General features: G+C 43.0%; 1 protein-coding gene across 1 annotated transcript in view; it reads left to right on the forward strand.

Moving 5' to 3' along the window:
- LOC126456738 (Down syndrome cell adhesion molecule-like protein Dscam2) overlaps nt 1-21306 on the forward strand; it is a 427689-nt gene that overhangs the window by 389615 nt on the left and 16768 nt on the right. The window contains exons 33-34 of the mRNA XM_050092487.1: nt 800-973; nt 11707-11827. Of these exons, the coding sequence (XP_049948444.1) occupies nt 800-973; nt 11707-11827 (295 nt within the window). The remainder of the gene's footprint in view (nt 1-799; nt 974-11706; nt 11828-21306) is intronic.

Genomic DNA, 21306 nt, shown 5'->3' on the forward strand with positions numbered 1-21306 from the left:
TGTAGTCATATACATGACATCCTATTATTGCAGAAGAAAGCCATTAGGATAATTACAAATTCTTCACATAAGGCTCACTGCAAACCCTTATTTACTAAACAAAAAATTATGACTGTAATAAACCTCTATATATACAATGTCTTAATCTTTACGAAGAAGAACCTACAAGATGTGAAACGTAGAGAAAATGTACATTGTTACAACACAAGAAGCATCAAACACATATACACGCCTTACCACAGACTATCAAAATCAATAAATAGCTATGAAGTCACAGGGCACAAGCTATTTAATAAGCTGCCACATGCCATACAGGATCTTCCTGAACATACATTCAAAGAAAGACTGCATGAATGGTTTATTGCCCACCCATTCTATGATATCAATGAATTCTTCAACTGTAAAATGCAGTAATCTAACAGATGACCCACTGTACATTGATTGTAATATAAGCTAAAATATTTAAGTAGTCAATACCTTATCACACTGTATTATAAATTGTAACTTCATTTGACGTTGTCAATTGCTGTAATGGCCTAAAGACAATAAAATCTTTATTATTATTATTATTATTATTATTATATATACACACTTTCCTGAAGGCATTCACACTGTGATGAATTTTCCTTAGTCACCACTGCACTTGTTTACTGCAATGTCACTGCATGTTTCGAACAACAGCCTTGGAAGGCCAAGTGCAATAATACCATGGTCAGGTGATGCAATTCTTCTGAGCATCTCACTGTAACTATACCTTTCACACTGCAAGTAATCTATATATCTAGTGTTCCTGTTTCAGGAGACTGCAGACAGCCATCAGTAACAGTGTCCAGCCTTCACAGACATAACAATGCAAATGAGCATGAAAGAAAATTTGAAGTATGTCACAACTCAGAGACTGACTCAAGTGGTAGCCCATCTGTACTTAGTAGTTACAGGACACCCATAAAGAAAACTGCTGCAAGAAGCTTAGGTTGGTATTACTAATTCATTATATGTATATCAAACATTACCTGTCTCTGTAGCTAAGGCTGCTGATGGATCCCTCTATGGTGGTGCTTGACAAGCAAAAAATATTTTTACTGTCAGCATTTGGCTAGCAAGCAGAGGAGAGGTAGCAAGCAGAGGAGAGGTGGTATGCTCGGTGGCCCCTTGGAGCTATTTGAGAGGTTTGGTCTAGGTGCTGACACTCAGTCTCACCCTATTTCCTCTCTCATTAACATATGAAACAAAGACGACATCATACTATAGACATCTTCATTAGTCACTTACACTCATAAGATACACATATGACAGTTCTAACACACCAAAAGAAAAGGGACTATTTTGTGGGAAGAAAACTTTTCCAATTAGGAGGCTAAACTGTCTCCTTTGGATATGCTAGTGAAGATGTTGGAATTTCAGAGGTAGTATTAGGCAATGACTGACTACAACAGGGGAAAGGAATATAGCAGAAGATGAATGGGTGGCTTTGAAAAATGAAATAGTGGAGGCAGCAAAAGATTAAATAGGTAAAAAGACAAGGACAGTTGAAATCCATGATAACGTATGAAATATTGAATATAACTAATGAAAGAAGGAAATTTAAAAATGCAGAAAAGGAAGCAAGCAAAGTCAATACAGGGTGATTCTTTTTTTTAAAGAGAGAGAGAGAGAGAGAGAGAGAGAGAGAGAGGGAGAGATTTCAATTGTTTAATGTAGACATACTACAAAAGATAGGAAAACACTGTGCACATCAATGGACAGAGGAAGGTTTATGTTTACGTAGACACTATATCATACACTCAAGATGAGCAACATGCATTGCTTGAGAAATGTTGAAATGGTATTCCATTTCATTCCACACATGAATCAAGAGGTCCCTGTTTATCGAGTCAACAGCTTCAATAATTCGATTTCTCAGCTCTTGAAGAGTAGCTGCCATAAGACTCTGTCTTTTCTGTACCCCCACAGAAAAAAAAGGAAAAAAGAAAAAAAAATCACACGGTGTGAGATCCAGTGACCTGGGAGGCCAAAAGCAATGAACAAGATCTTGTTGTCCACTTCTTTCAGTTCAACATTGTGTTAACACAATGCCACACTTCAAGGTGAAAGTGAGGCAGGGTGCTGTCATGTAAAAAAATGAAATCATTGTAATCTTCGTGAAGCTGAGGAAACAACTAATTTTGCAGTAGGTCCAGGTATGACATTCCTGTCACAGTTTTCTCTACAAAAAAGAAAGGTGCATAAACTTTGTGAACAGAAGTGGCACAAACACATTCAGTTTCAGTGGGTCTCTTTCATATTTGCCGACGATGCCAGAATTTTGTGATCCCAGATTCTTACAATATGGTGGCTTACTATACCTGGTAAATGAAATGTAGATTCATCCAAAAAGATGAACCATTTGGCAAAAGTGATCTCTACCATATCTGGAGAACTGAAATAAAAAATTCATACCTTCTGTTATTGTGACTGGGACACAATTGCTGCAGTAACTGCAAGTTGTAAGGCTTCATATGGAAGCATTGTTTCAGAGCATCCAACATTGTTGTTTGAGGAAGCTGGAAGTTCCTTGCCAGCCCATCTTGTAGACTTCTGAGGGCTGCATGTGAATGCATCTCGGATAGGCTCCATGTTTTCATCAGACATGTGGCTGACCACTGCTCTTCCCTTCACATGTGCAACCAGTTTCCAAGACTTTTGGATGCCAGTCAAAAATCTGCTTGTGCAGAGATGCTTCTTGCTGAATCGATTGCGTAATGCACATTGCAGCTGAAAAATAGATTGAGTTCGTGTGAATTACAACACGCAAAGTGATTTCTCTTGTGATGCTACTACAGTCAAACAACAATGCAGATGTGTCAAAACTCTGAACTTCCTTCTGTCTAGTGACATGCACACTTTGTTTCTATTTTTTATAGTTTGTAATAAACAACTGAAATCTGTTCTTTCTTTTTGGCTCACCTGGTCAGGTGTCTAAAAGGTGAGACTGACAGAAAGAGGAAAATGATAAAGCAGGATGGCTAGACTAGAAAAGCAAGGCAGTAGATGTAAGCGTGACAATAGAAAAACTAGATGCCACCTATAGGGAAATTAAAGGGACACACACACACACACACACACACACACACACACACACACACACACACACACACACACGGCCACAGTCAATGGCCGCTGAGATGACTGACTTTGGTGGACAGAGGCAATGGTCGTGTGTGCGAGTTGCACCTGTGTGTGTGTATGTGTGTGTGTGTGTGTGTGTGTGTGTGTGTGTGCACTGTCTAATTCAGATGAAGGCAGTAAGCTTACATATTTGACAGTCTTTTTGTTGTGCCTATCTACGAATAACATCTCCATTATATGGTGAGTAGCGATCTATTCTTCTCATAATATTGATGTTATTCCATTGTCTGAACAGTTCATATAAGTAAAGAACAGAAGCTTTTGAAATGTGGGACAGCAGAATAATGCCCAAGATTCAGTAACTAATGATGACATACTAAGTCAAATTGGAGAGAAAAGCAATTTATGGCACAACTTGACTGAAAGAAGGGATAGGTTGGTAGGACACATTCTCAGGTACCAAGGAATTGTGAATTTGGTGATGGAATGTGTGTGTGCAGAAGGGGGAGAGGTTGCAAAAATTGTATAATATGTATAATGTGGAAAGGATAGACTGCTACTCACCACATAGAGTTGTTGTTGACTTGCTGACAGGCACAATGAAAAATAATACAAAAAATATTTAAGCTTTTGGACAAAGTCTTTCATCAGAAGTACAGCTCTCATGCATTCACAAAACTCACACACACGTGGCCACTGTCTCCGGGCACCAAAGCCCAACTGTGACTACGTCTGATGTGACCAGCAATCTGTGCATCTGACATGAGCAGCAATCCACACATGGGAGGGGAGAGATAGCAGGGTATGGGTGAGGGAAGATGCTAGTGTTGCCTGTCGCCATGGCTTGACCGCAGCAAAAAGATTCAAATAGATGTAGGTTGCAGTAGTTAGACAGATATGAAGAGGCTGGCCCACAATAAACTAGCATGGAAAGCTGTATCGAAGCAGTCTTCAGACTGCAGACCACAAAAACAACAACAGCAGCAGCAGCAGCAACAACAACACAATGTGTATTAAATTACAAATAGATGATTGTTAACAATAGATGCATTCCTTACTCAATATAACTGTGGATGTATCTAAATGTCCATAAATGACAAAACACAACAGTGTCCCAAACTACAGCACCTAAACTAAGGACACTATACAATATAAACATTACATGTGAAGCAACTGAAGGATTTATATACCTAAATATTACAATATATAAAAACAAAGATGAGGTGACTTACCGAACAAAAGCGCTGGCAGGTCGATAGACACACAAACAAACACAAACACACACACAAAATTCAAGCTTTCGCAACAAACTGTTGCCTCATCAGGAAAGAGGGAAGGAGAGGGGAAGACGAAAGGAAGTGGGTTTTAAGGGAGAGGGTAAGGAGTCATTCCAATCCCGGGAGCGGAAAGACTTACCTTAGGGGGAAAAAAGGACAGGTATACACTCGCACACACGCACATATCCATCCACACATACAGACACAAGCAGACATATTTAAAGACAAAGAGTTTGGGCAGAGATGTCAGTCGAGGCAGAAGTGTAGAGGCAAAGAAGTTGTTGAAAGACAGGTGAGGTATGAGTGGCGGCAACTTGAAATTAGCGGAGATTGAGGCCTGGCGGATGACGAGAAGAGAGGATATACTGAAGGGCAAGTTCCCATCTCCGGAGTTCGGATAGGTTGGTGTTGGTGGGAAGTATCCAGATAACCCGGACGGTGTAACACTGTGCCAAGATGTGCTGGCTGTGCACCAAGGCATGTTTAGCCACAGGGTGATCCTCATTACCAACAAACACTGTCTGCCTGTGTCCATTCATGCGAATGGACAGTTTGTTGCTGGTCATTCCCACATAGAATGCATCACAGTGTAGGCAGGTCAGTTGGTAAATCACGTGGGTGCTTTCACACGTGGCTCTGCCTCTGATCGTGTACACCTTCCGGGTTACAGGACTGGAGTAGGTGGTGGTGGGAGGGTGCATGGGACAGGTTTTGCATCGGGGGCGGTTACAAGGATAGGAGCCAGAGGATAGGGAAGGTGGTTTGGGGATTTCATAGGGATGAACTAACAGGTTACGAAGGTTAGGTGGACGGCGGAAAGACACTCTTGGCGGAGTGGGGAGGATTTCATGAAGGATGGATCTCATTTCAGGGCAGGATTTGAGGAAGTCGTATCCCTGCTGGAGAGCCACATTCAGAGTCTGGTCCAGTCCCGGAAAGTATCCTGTCACAAGTGGGGCACTTTTGTGGTTCTTCTGTGGGGGATTCTGGGTTTGAGGGGACGAGGAAGTGGCTCTGGTTATTTGCTTCTGTACCAGGTCGGGAGGGTAGTTGCGGGATGCGAAAGCTGTTTTCAGGTTGTTGGTGTAATGATTCAGGGATTCCGGACTGGAGCAGATTCGTTTGCCACGAAGACCTAGGCTGTAGGGAAGGGACCGTTTGATGTGGAATGGGTGGCAGCTGTCATAATGGAGGTACTGTTGCTTGTTGGTGGGTTTGATGTGGACGGACGTGTGAAGTTGGCCATTGGACAGGTGGAGGTCAACGTCAACTTTCCTTGACGTTGACCTCCACCTGTCCAATGGCCAACTTCACACGTCCGTCCACATCAAACCCACCAACAAGCAACAGTACCTCCATTATGACAGCTGCCACCCATTCCACATCAAACGGTCCCTTCCCTACAGCCTAGGTCTTCGTGGCAAACGAATCTGCTCCAGTCCGGAATCCCTGAATCATTACACCAACAACCTGAAAACAGCTTTCGCATCCCGCAACTACCCTCCCGACCTGGTACAGAAGCAAATAACCAGAGCCACTTCCTCGTCCCCTCAAACCCAGAATCCCCCACAGAAGAACCACAAAAGTGCCCCACTTGTGACAGGATACTTTCCGGGACTGGACCAGACTCTGAATGTGGCTCTCCAGCAGGGATACGACTTCCTCAAATCCTGCCCTGAAATGAGATCCATCCTTCATGAAATCCTCCCCACTCCGCCAAGAGTGTCTTTCCGCCGTCCACCTAACCTTTGTAACCTGTTAGTTCATCCCTATGAAATCCCCAAACCACCTTCCCTATCCTCTGGCTCCTATCCTTGTAACCGCCCCCGATGCAAAACCTGTCCCATGCACCCTCCCACCACCACCTACTCCAGTCCTGTAACCCGGAAGGTGTACACGATCAGAGGCAGAGCCACGTGTGAAAGCACCCACGTGATTTACCAACTGACCTGCCTACACTGTGATGCATTCTATGTGGGAATGACCAGCAACAAACTGTCCATTCGCATGAATGGACACAGGCAGACAGTGTTTGTTGGTAATGAGGATCACCCTGTGGCTAAACATGCCCTGGTGCACAGCCAGCACATCTTGGCACAGTGTTACACCGTCCGGGTTATCTGGATACTTCCCACCAACACCAACCTATCCGAACTCCGGAGATGGGAACTTGCCCTTCAGTATATCCTTTCTTCTCGTCATCCGCCAGGCCTCAATCTCCGCTAATTTCAAGTTGCCGCCACTCATACCTCACCTGTCTTTCAACAACTTCTTTGCCTCTACACTTCTGCCTCGACTGACATCTCTGCCCAAACTCTTTGTCTTTAAATATGTCTGCTTGTGTCTGTATGTGTGGATGGATATGTGCGTGTGTGCGAGTGTATACCTGTCCTTTTTTCCCCCTAAGGTAAGTCTTTCCGCTCCCGGGATTGGAATGACTCCTTACCCTCTCCCTTACAACTCACTTCCTTTCGTCTTCCCCTCTCCTTCCCTCTTTCCTGATGAGGCAACAGTTTGTTGCGAAAGCTTGAATTTTGTGTGTGTGTTTGTGTTTGTTTGTGTGTCTATCGACCTGCCAGCGCTTTTGTTCGGTAAGTCACCTCATCTTTGTTTTTATATATAATTTTTCCCACGTGGAATGTTTCCTTCCATTATATAAATATTACAATATAGTCATATAAATGTTTTGTTGGAACTACTTTTATACATATCAGTTTATACAGATAAGTTCATAAATCCCACTGTTGTCTTTTTCAATCTGCATGTACCCATGTGTCGTGTATTAACTGTTGTCATATTTGTTATTAATTAATCAGCATATAAGGCCCTATTAATATTTGAATTCTGGAAAAAGCTGGATATTTTGAAGGAGGTAGGATATGCTGGAATACTTTTATATGTTGTTGATGTCCATGACTTTGTTGCCTTCCTTGAGTCACTGTGTCTTTGCAAATTATCTGTAGATAGGTGTATGAGAGAACTTAATCTTGCAATGGAAAGTCCAGGATAGAATAACAACAATATGGAAAGGATAGATTGCTACTTGCCACATAGGGGAGGTGTCGAGTGGCAGACACGCACACTGAAAAAGAATATGAGAACTATTTAAGGTTTTTGACAGAGTTTTTTTTATCAGAAGTATAACTCTCACACATTCACACAGCTCACACTTACATGGCCACTGTCTCTGGGCACTAAAGCCCAACTGTGACTGTGTCTGATATGACCATCATTCTGAGCATCTGACATGAGCAGCAATCCACACATGGGAAGGGAAGGGATAGCAGGGTATGGGTGATGTGAAGTGCTAGTGCTTCCTGTTGTAGTATACAGAGGCAGGCATGTTGGGGACAGGGTGCAGCACTAGGAGACTGTGCTTGGGTGGTGGTGGTGGTGTGGGGGTGGGGGGGAATGGGAAGTGGAAAGGATCTGTAGGTGCACTGGTAAGATAGATGGCGTGTGTGTTCTGTAGTGGAAAGGGGATAGGCTGTGAAGGATAGAGAGTAGTGAAGGTTGATGCCAGGGGAATTAAGGGAATGAAGAATATGTTGTAGGGAGAGTTCCAACTTGCATACTTAAGAAAAGCTGGTGTTAGTGGGAAGAATCCAGATGGCACAGGCTCAGAAGCAGTCATTAAGTCATTAGATTGAAGTATACCATGTTGTGCAGAACATTCAACAACTGGATGGTCCGCTGCCTATTGGCCATAGTTTGGCAGTGATCATTCCTGTGGACAGACTGCTTGTTAATGTTCATGGCCACATAGAATATGACATAGTTAACCTCAGCTAAATTTGTGGATTACTTGGCAGCTTTCACAGGGGGCCCTGCCTTTGATGCGGTAGGATATGTAGTGACCAGACTGGAGAAGATATTAGTGAGAGAAAATATCGGATTGGTCTTTCATCTGGGTCTATTGCACGAACACGAGCCAGGAGGCAAGTGGTTGGGAACAAGGGTGCAGTAACAACAGACAAGGATATTGCAAAGATTGATTGGGTGGCAAAATACCACTGTGGGAGGGGTGGGGAGGATATTTCTCATTTCTGGGCAGGTTGATAGATAAATAAAACACTGGCGGACAATGTGTTTGAGCTGCTCCAGTCCTGGATGGTACTGAGCCATGAGAGAAGTGTTCCTCTGCGGCTGGGCTGTTGTTATGTGAAAAATGGTAGGCAACTGATGAGCAATGCATGGTTAATCTTTTTCTGGGCAAGATTCCTACCCCCCCCCCCCACCTCCCCCCCCCCCCCCACCCCACCCCACCCGCCCAGCACACCCACCTGATGCTGCTTCTTGCAGCCTTATCTTGTCCCTACCATGTCCCTGCAAGTTCCCAAAGGTCACATCACTGTTTTCATCCACCTCTATCCTGTTACACCTCCCACACCATCTACACTTACATCATAATCTGCAGGCCACCTAATCATGTGTGACTGAGGGCACTGCTGGTGTCACTAACTGTTCCACCTGTGACTCTTGTAACGTCTGCCGCTGGAGTTTAATGAGTATCTCTATAAAGATCTCATCTGAATAAACGATTCTTTGATGAAACACAGCACTCTTTGTTGGATCTTCTCTATCTCTTCTGTCATTCCTACCTGGTAAGGGTCCCATAATGATGTGCAATATGCAAAAATCGACCAAACAAGTGTCTTATACGACACTTCCTACTTGGATGAGTTACATTCCCATAAGAATCTTCCCATGACTCTCAGTCTGGCATCTACCTTTCCTAGTATTTGCTTCATGTAGTCAATCCACATTAGGTCACATTACACAGTTATATCCAGATATTTTACAGTAGACACTGTTTCCTGCAATTTGTCACCAATAGTGTAGTTCTGCAGTAGTGGATTTCTTTTCCAATGTATTCACAATATGTTACATTTATTTACCTTCAGGGGCATCTGCCAGAGCCTGCACTATTCATCAATCTTCCACATGTCAGCCTGCAAATTAATACTGTCTTCTGGCATTGCTATTTTCTTACAGACAGCTGCATCACTTGCAAACAGACTGAAATAGCTTCCAGTGATTTCTACTAGATGATTTAAATACACTGCATACCGGTAATGGCCCTATCACAGTTCCTTGGGGTACTCCAGAAATTACATTTACGTCTGTTGATTTTGTTCCATTAAATGTAACATGTTGAGTTCTATCTGCAAGCAAGTCTTGAATCCAATCATAAATCTGGTCCAATACTCAGTAAGCTCATTTTTTTCACTAAATGACAGTGTGGGATAATGTCAAATACCTTCACGAAGTCAAGGAACATGGGACCAACCTGAGTGCTGTTGTCTAGAGTGCTATAGATTACATGGAGGAGCAGAGCAAGCTGAGTTTTGTAAAATCTCTGTTTGCAGAATCCATGCTGGTTTTTACAGAGGCATTTTTTTTTCTTCAAAAATGTCATAATTCTTGAGAATAAAACATGTTCCATAATTCTTCAACAGACTGACATCGACAATATGTGGCTATAATTAAGTGCATTTGTTCTATGACCATTCTTGAAAATAGGAATGACCAGTGCCTTTTTCCACTCACCAGGTACCTTTCGCTGTTCCAGTAATCTATGATAAACTGCTGCTAGAAGGGGAGCAAATTCTTTTACATTATCTTTGTAGGATCTTATAGGTATCTCATCTGGTCCTGCATGATTCCTTTCCATTACTAAGTGACTGCAGTGGCTTTTCTATTCCACAACTGGTTTTTTCAACTTCTGCCATTTTGATGTTCATATGATCATTGAAAGGAGGGACTGTGTTCAGTTCAGAAGACCAAATTCAGTATTTCAACCTTCTCTCTGCAGTGCCAGTATGGTCACTGAGTGAATGGATGGAGGATTTCGAAATGCTTACTGATTTTATGCAAGAGCAAGACCTCTTAGGGTCTTTACTAAGATTGGTTGACAAAATTTTACTTTCAGAATCACTGTATGCCTCTCTCACAGCTCTCCCTAGGCTCACTTTTGTTTCATTCAGTTTCTGTTTGTCAGCTAGGTTTTCACTTCTTTTAAATCGGTGATGAAGCTCTCTTTGTTTACACAGCAGTTTTCTAGCACAGCTATTAAACCACAGTTGGTCTTCCCCATTACTTGAGACCTTACTCAGAACACACTGGTTTAAGGCATACTGAACGATGCTTTTAAAGTTTTTTTCTCTTTTTGCTCCACATCTTCATCCTTAACCCTGAATATATGATTTTGACTATTCAGATACTCTTTAATTTGTATCCTGTCACTCTTATTTTTCTACCATTCTTAACATTCCTCATCACACCCGTAGTTACAGTTGCTATCACAGCCTTCTGATCACTGATACAAACCTCTACATTAACTGATGTGGTAAGTTAAGGTCTTTATGTCGCAGGGGTCTGTATGTTGCTAGAAGTCTAAGGCCTCCCCACCACAAGCCTGTGATTCAATGCCTCCTCTATGTGATATAATAATAGTCATAATAATAAATTTGTGTAGCTAAATGGTCTGTGCGTAGCAGTCTATCCTTTCCATAGGAGTCAATCTTGTTTAAGTTTTTATAATGGTCTGTAATTATTGCTGTAGGTGACATTCTGTTAAATGTTACATGCCTTTGTGAGTCACAGTGAAATGGCACAGTGAAATGGTATGCTGTGACTGATATCTTTGTTTGTCCATGGTACTGAAACCATTCTTAAATAATGCCTGATTGTGTTAATGGATTATCTGTTACTTCTTTATAGAAGAATTTCATATATAGGAATGAAAAGCAAGGAAACTGCATTTTGTACCATTAATATTTGTTTATTACTAATCAATTTTTGACTTATCAGGCCATGATCAGGCAATAATCTTTGTTACCAGATAATGGCCTAATAAGCCTAAATCCAAATAGTAATAAATATTTATGGGACTAAATACAATTTGTCTGCTTTTCAGCCTTAAATATTTCCTGATTGTTACTGTTTCCTCCAATGGCTCTCCTCTCTAATTCTAGATGAAAGACTCACTGGTGTCACACATTAGCTGATTTGTGACAATCTGTCTGTTTTCTGTCACAGTTTGTGCCTCATAAGTAAAAATTAACTTAAGATTTATTTTATTGTAATTCTATTTGACTACAGTCGCATTTGACCAAAATACATTTCCTGAAATGCTACAGTACTGCATCTTTGGCATAAAACAAAAAGTATTCTCACTGTGTACCTATATTTGAACAACTGAAACATTTTGAAAAATGCATTTAAGCTGTGGATTGTGAACAACAGCCATATATCTTCAAGCAACTCATCTAAAGTGCATACAGCTACATGATTCACACAAGGAATAATTCTCTTTCAGAGATGTACCATGCTGACTCAAGTCCAGAATCTAATGAGATTTCACCCCTTCCAAGAAGGAGGCGAACACCTCATCAGCATCCACTGAGCAGTGTTGAAAGACCAACACAGGTGCATGCCAGGTAGTCAAGGTTTGTCTCTACAAGCTGGTCACATTTTGATTTTATCTGATGCTTGGTGCTTACTAACTGTGCTGATATAGGCTTTCTTTCTTTCTTTCTCTGCCATATTCAAGGTACATCGGTGTTTCATTAATCTTGGCAGAAGATCTTAATACATGCTGCAATGACAGAATTTTGTGTATGAGCATATCTCAGATTCCTTCAAGTACACAGAAAGAATAGAAATTCTGTTCAAAATTTCAAAGAAATAAATGGTATACATACAGAAGAAAACAACATTACACTAACTTGCAGCATGAAGCACCTTATACACACATAAATGATGACGTCAAAAAAAATCAGCATCTTGATATACCCTTTTCATATGATAGACTTCCATTTAGCTACCTGTCTCAGATTGTGGCTCACGTGATCCCTATTTTTCAAAGTTTTGTGTGGAATAAGCCAAAATTATAGTATTCATCATTGTCACACTTGTGTATAACATATCACACAATCACAAACAGTATTCTATAAATTGATTGTTCTCTCTCATGTCTCTAGCAGAGTACTTAAAAATGTGACAATTCCATGTATTGCATGCAAACTAAACAAATTAACTGATTTGCCTCATTACTGCTTGTGTAACACATATAAATTTAATTTTTCTAAGTTCACTTCCCTGGCAGTGAGAGTAGCTAAGAATAGCAGGAATCTTGTCAACTCATCTGCATCACTAATTGGATGATGAGACATTTGGTATGTGAGTGGGCATCTCTAGTTGACTTTTCCAAGCAAACAATGGAAGATCCAGCATGAATTGTAACAATATTATGAGAAAGAAAGTTGCTACTCACCATATAGTGGAGATGCTGAGTCACAGATAGGCACAACAAAAAGATTTTCACACTTAAAGCTTTCAGCCAATGGCCTTTGTCAACAATAGCTACACATACGCACACACACACTCACACAAACACAAATCCTCACACACACGACTGTAGTCTCAGGCAACCGAAGCCACACTGCGAGCAGCAGCACCTGTGCATGATGGGAGTAGCCGACTGGATGGGGGAAAGGAGGAGGCTGGGTCGGGGAAAGGGGGGGGGGGGATAGTATGGTGGGGATGGTGGACAGTGAAGTGCGGCAGGTTGGGCGGCGGCGTGGGCGTGCAGGGAAGAAATGTGGACGGCGGGGGGGGGGGGGGGGGGGGTGTAGTGGAAAAGGAGAGAAACAGAAATAAATAAATAAAATAAAAAAAGAAGACTGGATGTGGTGGTGGAATGACGGTTGTGTAGTGCTGGAATGGGAGCAGGGAAGGGGCTGGATGGGCGAGGACAGTGACTAAAGAAGGTTAAGGCCAGGAGGGTTACAGGAACGTAGTATGCACCTACACAATATACTCGTCGATCCTTACACAACCCATGCTCCCAATTCCATACCTCATGGTCATAGCCCCGTAATAGACCTTAATAGACCTAGATGCAAGACCTGTCCCATACTTCCTCCCACCACCACCTACTCCAGTCCAGTCACCACCATCACCTATCCCATCGAAGGCAGGGCTACCTGTAAAACCAATCATGTGGTCTACAAGCTAACCTGCAAACCGCTGTGCTGCATTGTGTGTAGGCATGACAACCAACAAGCTGTCTGTCCGCATGAATGGCTACTGACAAACTGTGACCAAGAAACAAGTGGCCCACCCTGTTGCTGAACACACTGCCAAACATGATATTCTTCATTTCAATGACTGCTTCACAGCGTGTGCCATATGGATCCTTCCCACCAACACCAGTTTTTCCAAATAATGCAGGTGGGAACTTTCCATGACTTACGCAGGTGGGAACTTTCTCTGCAGTACCTCCTATGTTCCCATAATGGTCTGGCCTCAACCTTCGTTAGTTGCTGTCCTCACCCATCCAGCCTTTTTAATTTCATTTATTTATTTATTTCTACTTCTCTCCTTTTCAGCTCTTCCCTCCCCCCCCCTCCCCCTCCCCAGCCCGCCGCCCAACCTGCAGCACTACACTGTCCGCCATCCCCACCATACTATCCCTCCCCCTATCCGCCCCAGCCTCCTCCTTTCCCCACCCAGTCGCCACTCCCATCATGCACTGGTGCTGCTGCTCGCAGTGCGATTTCAGTTGCCTGAGACTACAGTCATGTGTGTGAGTTGCGTGTGCATGAGGGTGTGTGTGTGTACGTGTACCTATTGTTGACAAAGGCCATTGGCCGAAAGCTTCAAGTGTGAAAATCTTTTTGTTGTGCCTATCTGTCTCAGCATCTATGGTAAACGGTGAGTAGCAACTTTTCTTCTCATAATAGTGTGACTTTTCCAAGCTTAAGATACGGATGCTAGCTGTTTCCAGCTGGAAATAGTATTTAGTATGATATTCAAACCAGTGACGGATTACCTTTTCAAATGATAGTGAATGATGCCATCAAGGCCAGCTGCCATGTATTTCAATTTGTGAACTAAATTCTTTGTCTAATTCAAAGAAAATGACTCACAGCCTTTTTCATGGTTTGTGGATCTAAAGTTTCAAATTGACAATGGTACTATTGGTTTCATCTGCTTAGTAGCCCATGATATCCTTATTTAGTTCACACCCAGCATCCCATATGCAGCTCATAGTGTCCTCTCCATTAAAGAATTTGTTAATGAAATTGGTTCTCCTGTTTAGGCAACACCATGGTTCATGCCCCACATTAAACCATAGGTACCCCTATAACTAGCTGTGTTCTTGGTTGGTGGCAGCTTTACTTTTTACTTTATTTAGCCAACACCTAGTAAAACCTGATTCTGAAAAAGAATTGAATATCCATGCATAGAACAGTTTCAAACTTCTGATTACTTTATAAATCACTTATATATTTGACATTAAGCATGTAAGTGAGTAAAAGTTTAGAAGAGGTTTCAAATTTTTCTTAAAAGTTTGTTGTGAGATGCTAAGTGCTCTCACTGTCAAACACTGGATGAATATAGTCTGTGTAATTTATGATCTTCTGTAAGCAAAAGCTGGTTTTTCACACCCCTCAATGTTTATGATGTCATATCTCCTGAACTGTGTATTTCATATTGGTATAAGTTTCCAAGTACATTCAGTGATGTCTGTGGGTACTGTCTGCAAAATGTGTTCCAAAAAGAGTAGTAGTGACAAAGTAATAAATTAAAATGTCATGCCTGATGTGGCAGTTTTACCACAAGAACAGCAAAAATGTAATTAGCAATACTCTTTTTTTCCTTTAATCATTCTGGGTGGGTGTCAGCAAGAGAAAGTTTTGTAACGGTTTGAAATTTTGTGTAAAGTATGTTGCAATTCACTAAGTGCTTTCATCTCAAATACTGAATGAGTATAGCCCAGGTATTTCCACACAGTGAGTTATACTGCCTCAAGATATATAGATAGTTTATAACTGTAACACTTGTCATACTGTCTTAAACCTTTGACATAAGATTATGCCTCTTAATGAGCAGGTTGTGACAGCATTCGAAATTTTTAAATGTGGTCAGTAATTATACAAAATATTGAAAACAAAAATTTTGTTGCCCCTGAAAGCGATTAGATAGGCAACATTCAGCTAGGTCATTGTGCTGTGAACCATGAACAGATTCAGCCATTTAGTAACAGAGATTCTGAGTATTTCAAAATTGACGAGATTTTTCTTTTTTCTCTCTCACTGTTCTTATGCTTGCCACCACCTTGTAGCACTTAAATTCAAAATTTTGTTTTCTGCCTGCTCATCCACTATTCTGTAGGAGTTCTCAAACTACAAATCATAGTGGGCACCAGTTATTCTGACAAAGTTGCAAGAGGTGCCATCTATAACAATGAAATGGAATTGTGTACTGTTGTCTCACCTTCTGCATTAATCATCCATTTGAGTTAACTAATTCAGCTGGACATGAGCATTCCACTTGTGATTGCAGTTCACCTCCAACAATATAATTTCCTCCATTTCAGCTGTAAACTAATTACCTTTATGTTTCCCTGAAGCACATAGAAAGGTGTATTTGTGAACATGCCTGGCTGGGTTCTTTTCTCATAAAAACAGTGGCCACACACAATATTAAAAATGTGCTCACAATATAAGCAGTTATGTAAATATGTTTTCAGCAAAGGAGCATAATAGAGATTGAGTGTGCCTGCCGACCTTGCTATGCTGGCATGGGACGCACACGCGGGTCCATGTGCAGCAGTCATGCTTCATGCTGGGCTAGACGAAGCATCCAGTAACCAGCCTCGTTGTGGCCTGCGTTTCAGGATGGGCCAAGTTGGGCAAAGAATTAAAAACCCCTGCACTGAAGAGCGGAGGGTACCAAGTGGCGAGGAGTGCCCTTAGAGAAGTTGTAAAGGACTGGGGTCGTCAACTCGTGCAGGACATGAGGTTGGACAGTGAGTGATGACTCATTGTCCAAAACTAGTCGCTGTATATCAATGTCTTCAGTCTGAAGGCAGCCGAGCTCATCCAAATTCAATGGTGTGGTTAGCATCTGAGTAGATCATGAAAGGTTGCCCCTCGAGGTCACTATGAAAGTGTTTAATCACCTCGTACATCACAAGAAGCTCACAGTCAAAAGCCGATCACTTACACTGGTTCTTAGTCAGTTTCTTGGAAGAGAAGTGGAGCGGTTGGGTGGAGTCGCCGGTTGTGCTGTTTGGAGACAGCACCCACAGCTGAGTCACTAGCATCAGTCATGATCGAAACACGAGCCTCAGGGTCACGGTGGGCGAGTGTGACGGCTTTGGCGAGGGCAGTTTTAAGATAACCAAATGCATCGACTGTAGGTTTGGTCCAGTCCAACTTCCATCTCCCTGTGGTGTTTTTGCAGCGAGGACATTGGTGAGGGCCAATTGGACAGAGGCAGCCTGAGGGATATCGGCGATAAAAGTTTGCCATATCCAGAAAACGATGGAGTTGAGCATAATCTTTAGGAAGAGGGAGATCAACTATGGTTTTGATATGAGACTCCATGGGTCAGAGGCCATCACCATAGACAGTATTGCCTAGGAACGTAACTGATGTGGAACAGAGTTGAGATTTATCATCGTTGATCACCATGCCGTTGGCAGTGAGGGCCAAATGGACTGCATCAAGGTGGACTTGATAATGCTCCTCAACAGAGGAGGAAAAGATCAGTATGTCATCTAAGAGTAAGCGAAAGCAAATGGCAGAGGTAGCAAAATGGAATCAATCAACCGCTGCCAATGACTGCACAGCATTTTTCAACTCATAAGGCATGTAACAGTATTCAAATAAGCTGAATGGTGTGATGATGGCCGTCTTCGGAATGTCCGACAGATGCATAGGGATTTGATGGTATGCCTTCGAACAATCTAAAACAGAGAAGAACTTAGAACCATGTAATCATTGCATGAAATCCTGGATATGAGGAATGGGATCATTATTGATAATTGTGCGAGCATCAAGGGACCTCTAGTTCCTGCAAATGTGTAAGGAGCTGTTCTTTTAAGCAAAAAGTTGGATAGGTGAAGACTAGTTGCTATTGGAGGGGCGGAGGAAACCTGAAGACGACAAATCCTGAACGATTTCTTTTGGGCGCAGAAGTTTGGAAGCATTAAGGCACCTAGCCTTATAACATACAGGTCTATGGCACGAATCCTATGACAAGTGCCATTACTGATAGCTGATATCTGCAAAGTGAGACCAGGGAGGGGGGGCAAGAGGGGTCGAGATGCAATGGCGGTTCATTAACTTTGCAGGGTCGGGGCAGAGTGGCTAGGGTGTCAGCTGTAGTCGATGAAGGAATGCATGGCGCAGAAGCCACGCGATGCAAGGAATCCTGAGTAGCGTGAACAGTTGTGTCTTGGAGATTCATCTGTGGCGATTTGGAAATGGCAGCAGTTGGTGGAATGCTTGACACAGGAGCAATGTGGTGAGAAGACGGAGTAGATGAATGTGTTGGTTCACCTTGCTGTGGTTCTGCAGATAGGCTATGTACTGTGCGCCGTATGTGTAACATTTCAGCAGAGACAGAGGCAATGCGAGTGAATAATGCATCGTTCTTGGTGTAGAGTACGTCAATTTGTGTGCACACCTCTGACAAATCAGAGAGCCATGTAGTAATACGCTCGAGCAGACATGAACATGTGGAAAGTGTAGCCAGGGAGGTGGAGAGCGCAGTTGTGCTGAACTTGTTCAGGTATGGAACAGACACGTGGCAGAGTGTGGCAGCCTGCAAGCCAGGTGAAAGTTTGTAATGGCGTAGAAAGTCCAACCCAGTCACAGGTTCATCCATGTTGGCTATATGGAAAGTCCAGGGGAAGATGTGGACTGGTGATAGGTGAAGTGACATCTCAATGGAGCCAAGAACCATGATAGGAGAGTGATTTGAGCAATCAAAGCGATGTTAGCAGGTGAAAGCATGCTGCCTGCATGCTTGGCCGGAAATATGCTGACATCGGTGCTGGTGTCAACGAGAAAGCGAGAGCCCGATGAAAAGTCAGTGATATAGAGGCATCGCACCGTTGGAGCCAATGGTGTGGCATCAGATGGTAGGTGCCGTGAAGGAGCATGGTGAGACGTGGCACCTGAATATGCCCACCGAAATTATTTGGGTAAGTGCAAGGCATGCGACAGTTGCATGTGGTGTCCCCATAAGTAGGATTGCAGCAGCATAGCGGGTAAGCTTGGAGGCGAGGTGGTGTGGAGTGGGAGGGGGCCGCGGTTAGCTGTGTCATCGGTGGTGGCCACTCGGGCTGTTGCTCGAGCGAGGTTGGCTACTGTCGGGAGGCCACAGCAGTATCTCCTGTAGGTGGCAGCTCCTGACAGACAGCTGAGGAAAGCGCACTGGCCTCTGCCGGCAGAGTGCGGAACCGAAAATGTAGGAATGCCAACTGAGGGTGATGGAGATGTCCGTGACAGGCGGTGTTGGTGACGAATGATAGTATAAGCTCGATCAGCTTCAAGAGGGTCAGCGACATGAGATAGTAGGTGAAGTTGTATGTCCGAAGGCAGTTTCACGATCCACAAAGTCCAAAGCATGGCGTCAGGTAATGCTTGATCATCAATTAATGGATGAAGGCGCTGCCAAAGCTGCAAAGGTATGCGGTCGTCAAGGTGTTCATCTTGAATAATGTGGTGGATACCCTCTGCTGATGGGCACCAAAGGCACTCGATGGGCAGTGCTTTTGTCGTTGAATACTTGGGCAAGGGGGATGGTGAGAGGGGCAGATTGCTGATGAGGTCAGGATGAGCGTGGAGGTGACTCACCAGGCAGACAAAATGGGCAACATTGTCCGAAATACTGTGGATATCCAGTAGGTGATCCACTAATGTGAACCAAGTCTTAGGGTTATCTTCTTGCAGAGCAGGCAGCTTGGGATACCTGCCAGGTAACACATGTTGATGCAGCACTGGCAGGCAAAGATCCATGCGTGCAGAGCAGGAAGCCCCCGACACCAGGGATGTGCAGTAGCGGTGGATGGTATGGCGCTCGAGGTCTGCATGTGGGGGGGGGGGGGGGGGGGGCATGTAGCACATGGTGTGGAGTGAGCAGGTGGAAAGGTCAGCACAGTGTGTCCCAACTGCAGGCCTGACAACGAACACGGCGCAGGTGTAATGGCTGGCGCCGTTGCAACAGTGGGCGGAAGGTGGTCGTGGTGCTGCCACAGGGGGGAGGGGGGGGGGGCTTGACCTCATAACCAGCACCAGCACCATTATGAAAGCAGGCGGAAGGTGATCATGGTGTAACCATGGAGCGACAGTTGCAGAAACCAGTGCGGTTGAGGCGTCCAGCATTGCCAAGACGGCATATGGGGGGGAGGGGAGTGTTGCGACACTAGGTATATAAGAATGTGCAGCCACATGCATTGGAATGTTCACATCACAGTTCTGAAACTTCGTAGGCACATCAAACCAAATGGAAGGAGACTGCGTAGCTGAGGGGTAAACTACAATGTTCTTAACTAGGTTATTTTCCACAGTGTCACTAGGCAGCATGCACTGTCCATGTAGTGGCCTTTGCTGTGTAGTTGCACTTGGTGGTGGACATGTTGAGCCAGTTAAGGTTTAGTGTCCGCACATTAGGCACACCTGACCAGCACAGTTAATAGAATACGTAGCCCTAGCACCAAAAGACACTGGTAGATCCATTGTTCCAAAGACAATGTGGGCTGGCATACAAAGTCCGTTAATGATGAAGTTAAGCACAAGATAACTCAACTCACGAACATACAACGATGATGTCTGTGTCACCACTGTGGTTATCACATATCACAGGTCGGTAATAACACACTTTAGATATTGTAAATGCATTTATTAGACATTGAAGCAAGTGAGAACAAACATGGCAGTACAAAATATAATGAGAAATATAATGAGAAATATATGGAGTTTAGTATGAGCACAGCACCCTTTTAAATATTTCAGCCCTATCAATATTTTCTTAAAATTTCTTTTAAATATATTGTTAGCCTTTCATTAAATAGTTTTATTTTGTTTTCTACTTACTTCTCAACTGAGTGTGCCACCAAGTTAATTACTGCGATTTAACTTTACATTGGGTTGCCTGCCTATATGTTAATGAATATGCATATGAATGATTAATTCTAGCTTGTAACATGACTACATCTTTCAGAGAACTTGAGAGTATCGTGAACTACTTGAATTGGCAAATGTTGAACAATAGACCAAGTGCTTTAATGGCTGGGAGCATTCCTAGATAATTCTTTGTCAGACTTCAGTAAGAAATTATTGAGTCTTCAGTTCTGTCCAGAAAATAACACAGTAAATTATCAAGCTTAGTCACGAAAATTTTACAGTGTAAAACTAAGTACTGTACTGTCTGCCCTGATAGCTGAATGGTCAGCGTGACGGACTGACGTCCTAAGGGGCCCGGGTTCGATTCCCGGCTGGGTCGGGGATTCTCTCCACTCAGGGACTGGGTGTTGTGTTGTCTTCATCATTATTTCATCCCCATCCGGCGCGCAGGTCACCCAATGTGGCATTGAATGTAATAAGACCTGCACCAAGGCGGCCAGACCAGCCCAGTAAGGGGCTTTCTGGCCAATGATGCCAAACGCTCATTTTCAGTAATGTAGCAATTACAAGCACTCAGTTTTCCAGGATTAACTCACAAACACACACTTTTATTTATTGATCTACATATAATACAAATAGGTGTTATCCGGCATAACCCTTTTTTTTTGTAAATTATGCAGTTTGTCTATTATCTATTTGATTTACACGAGTAGGGAGCTAATTAATAACTATCTACATTCGATATTTTATTCCTTATAGTGTAGCTTGATGGCTCAGTGGATAAGTGTAGGTATGTGAATTTGTCATGCTAGATAGTTTTGAGAAAACTAGCCAAATTCTCAACAATCTCATGATTCATGATATCAAGAAAAATGGACTGTACTGTCCTCTCTCTATCAGGTATATGAAGCATACCATTAGTGGAAGAACAATTTCCTAGGAGTGCAGCTGCCGGGGTGAGTCTTAAACTCTTTACTTAAGCTTCGTATCAC

This window comes from Schistocerca serialis, chromosome 1 (assembly GCF_023864345.2).
Source record: "Schistocerca serialis cubense isolate TAMUIC-IGC-003099 chromosome 1, iqSchSeri2.2, whole genome shotgun sequence".
Lineage (NCBI taxonomy): Eukaryota > Metazoa > Arthropoda > Insecta > Orthoptera > Acrididae > Schistocerca > Schistocerca serialis.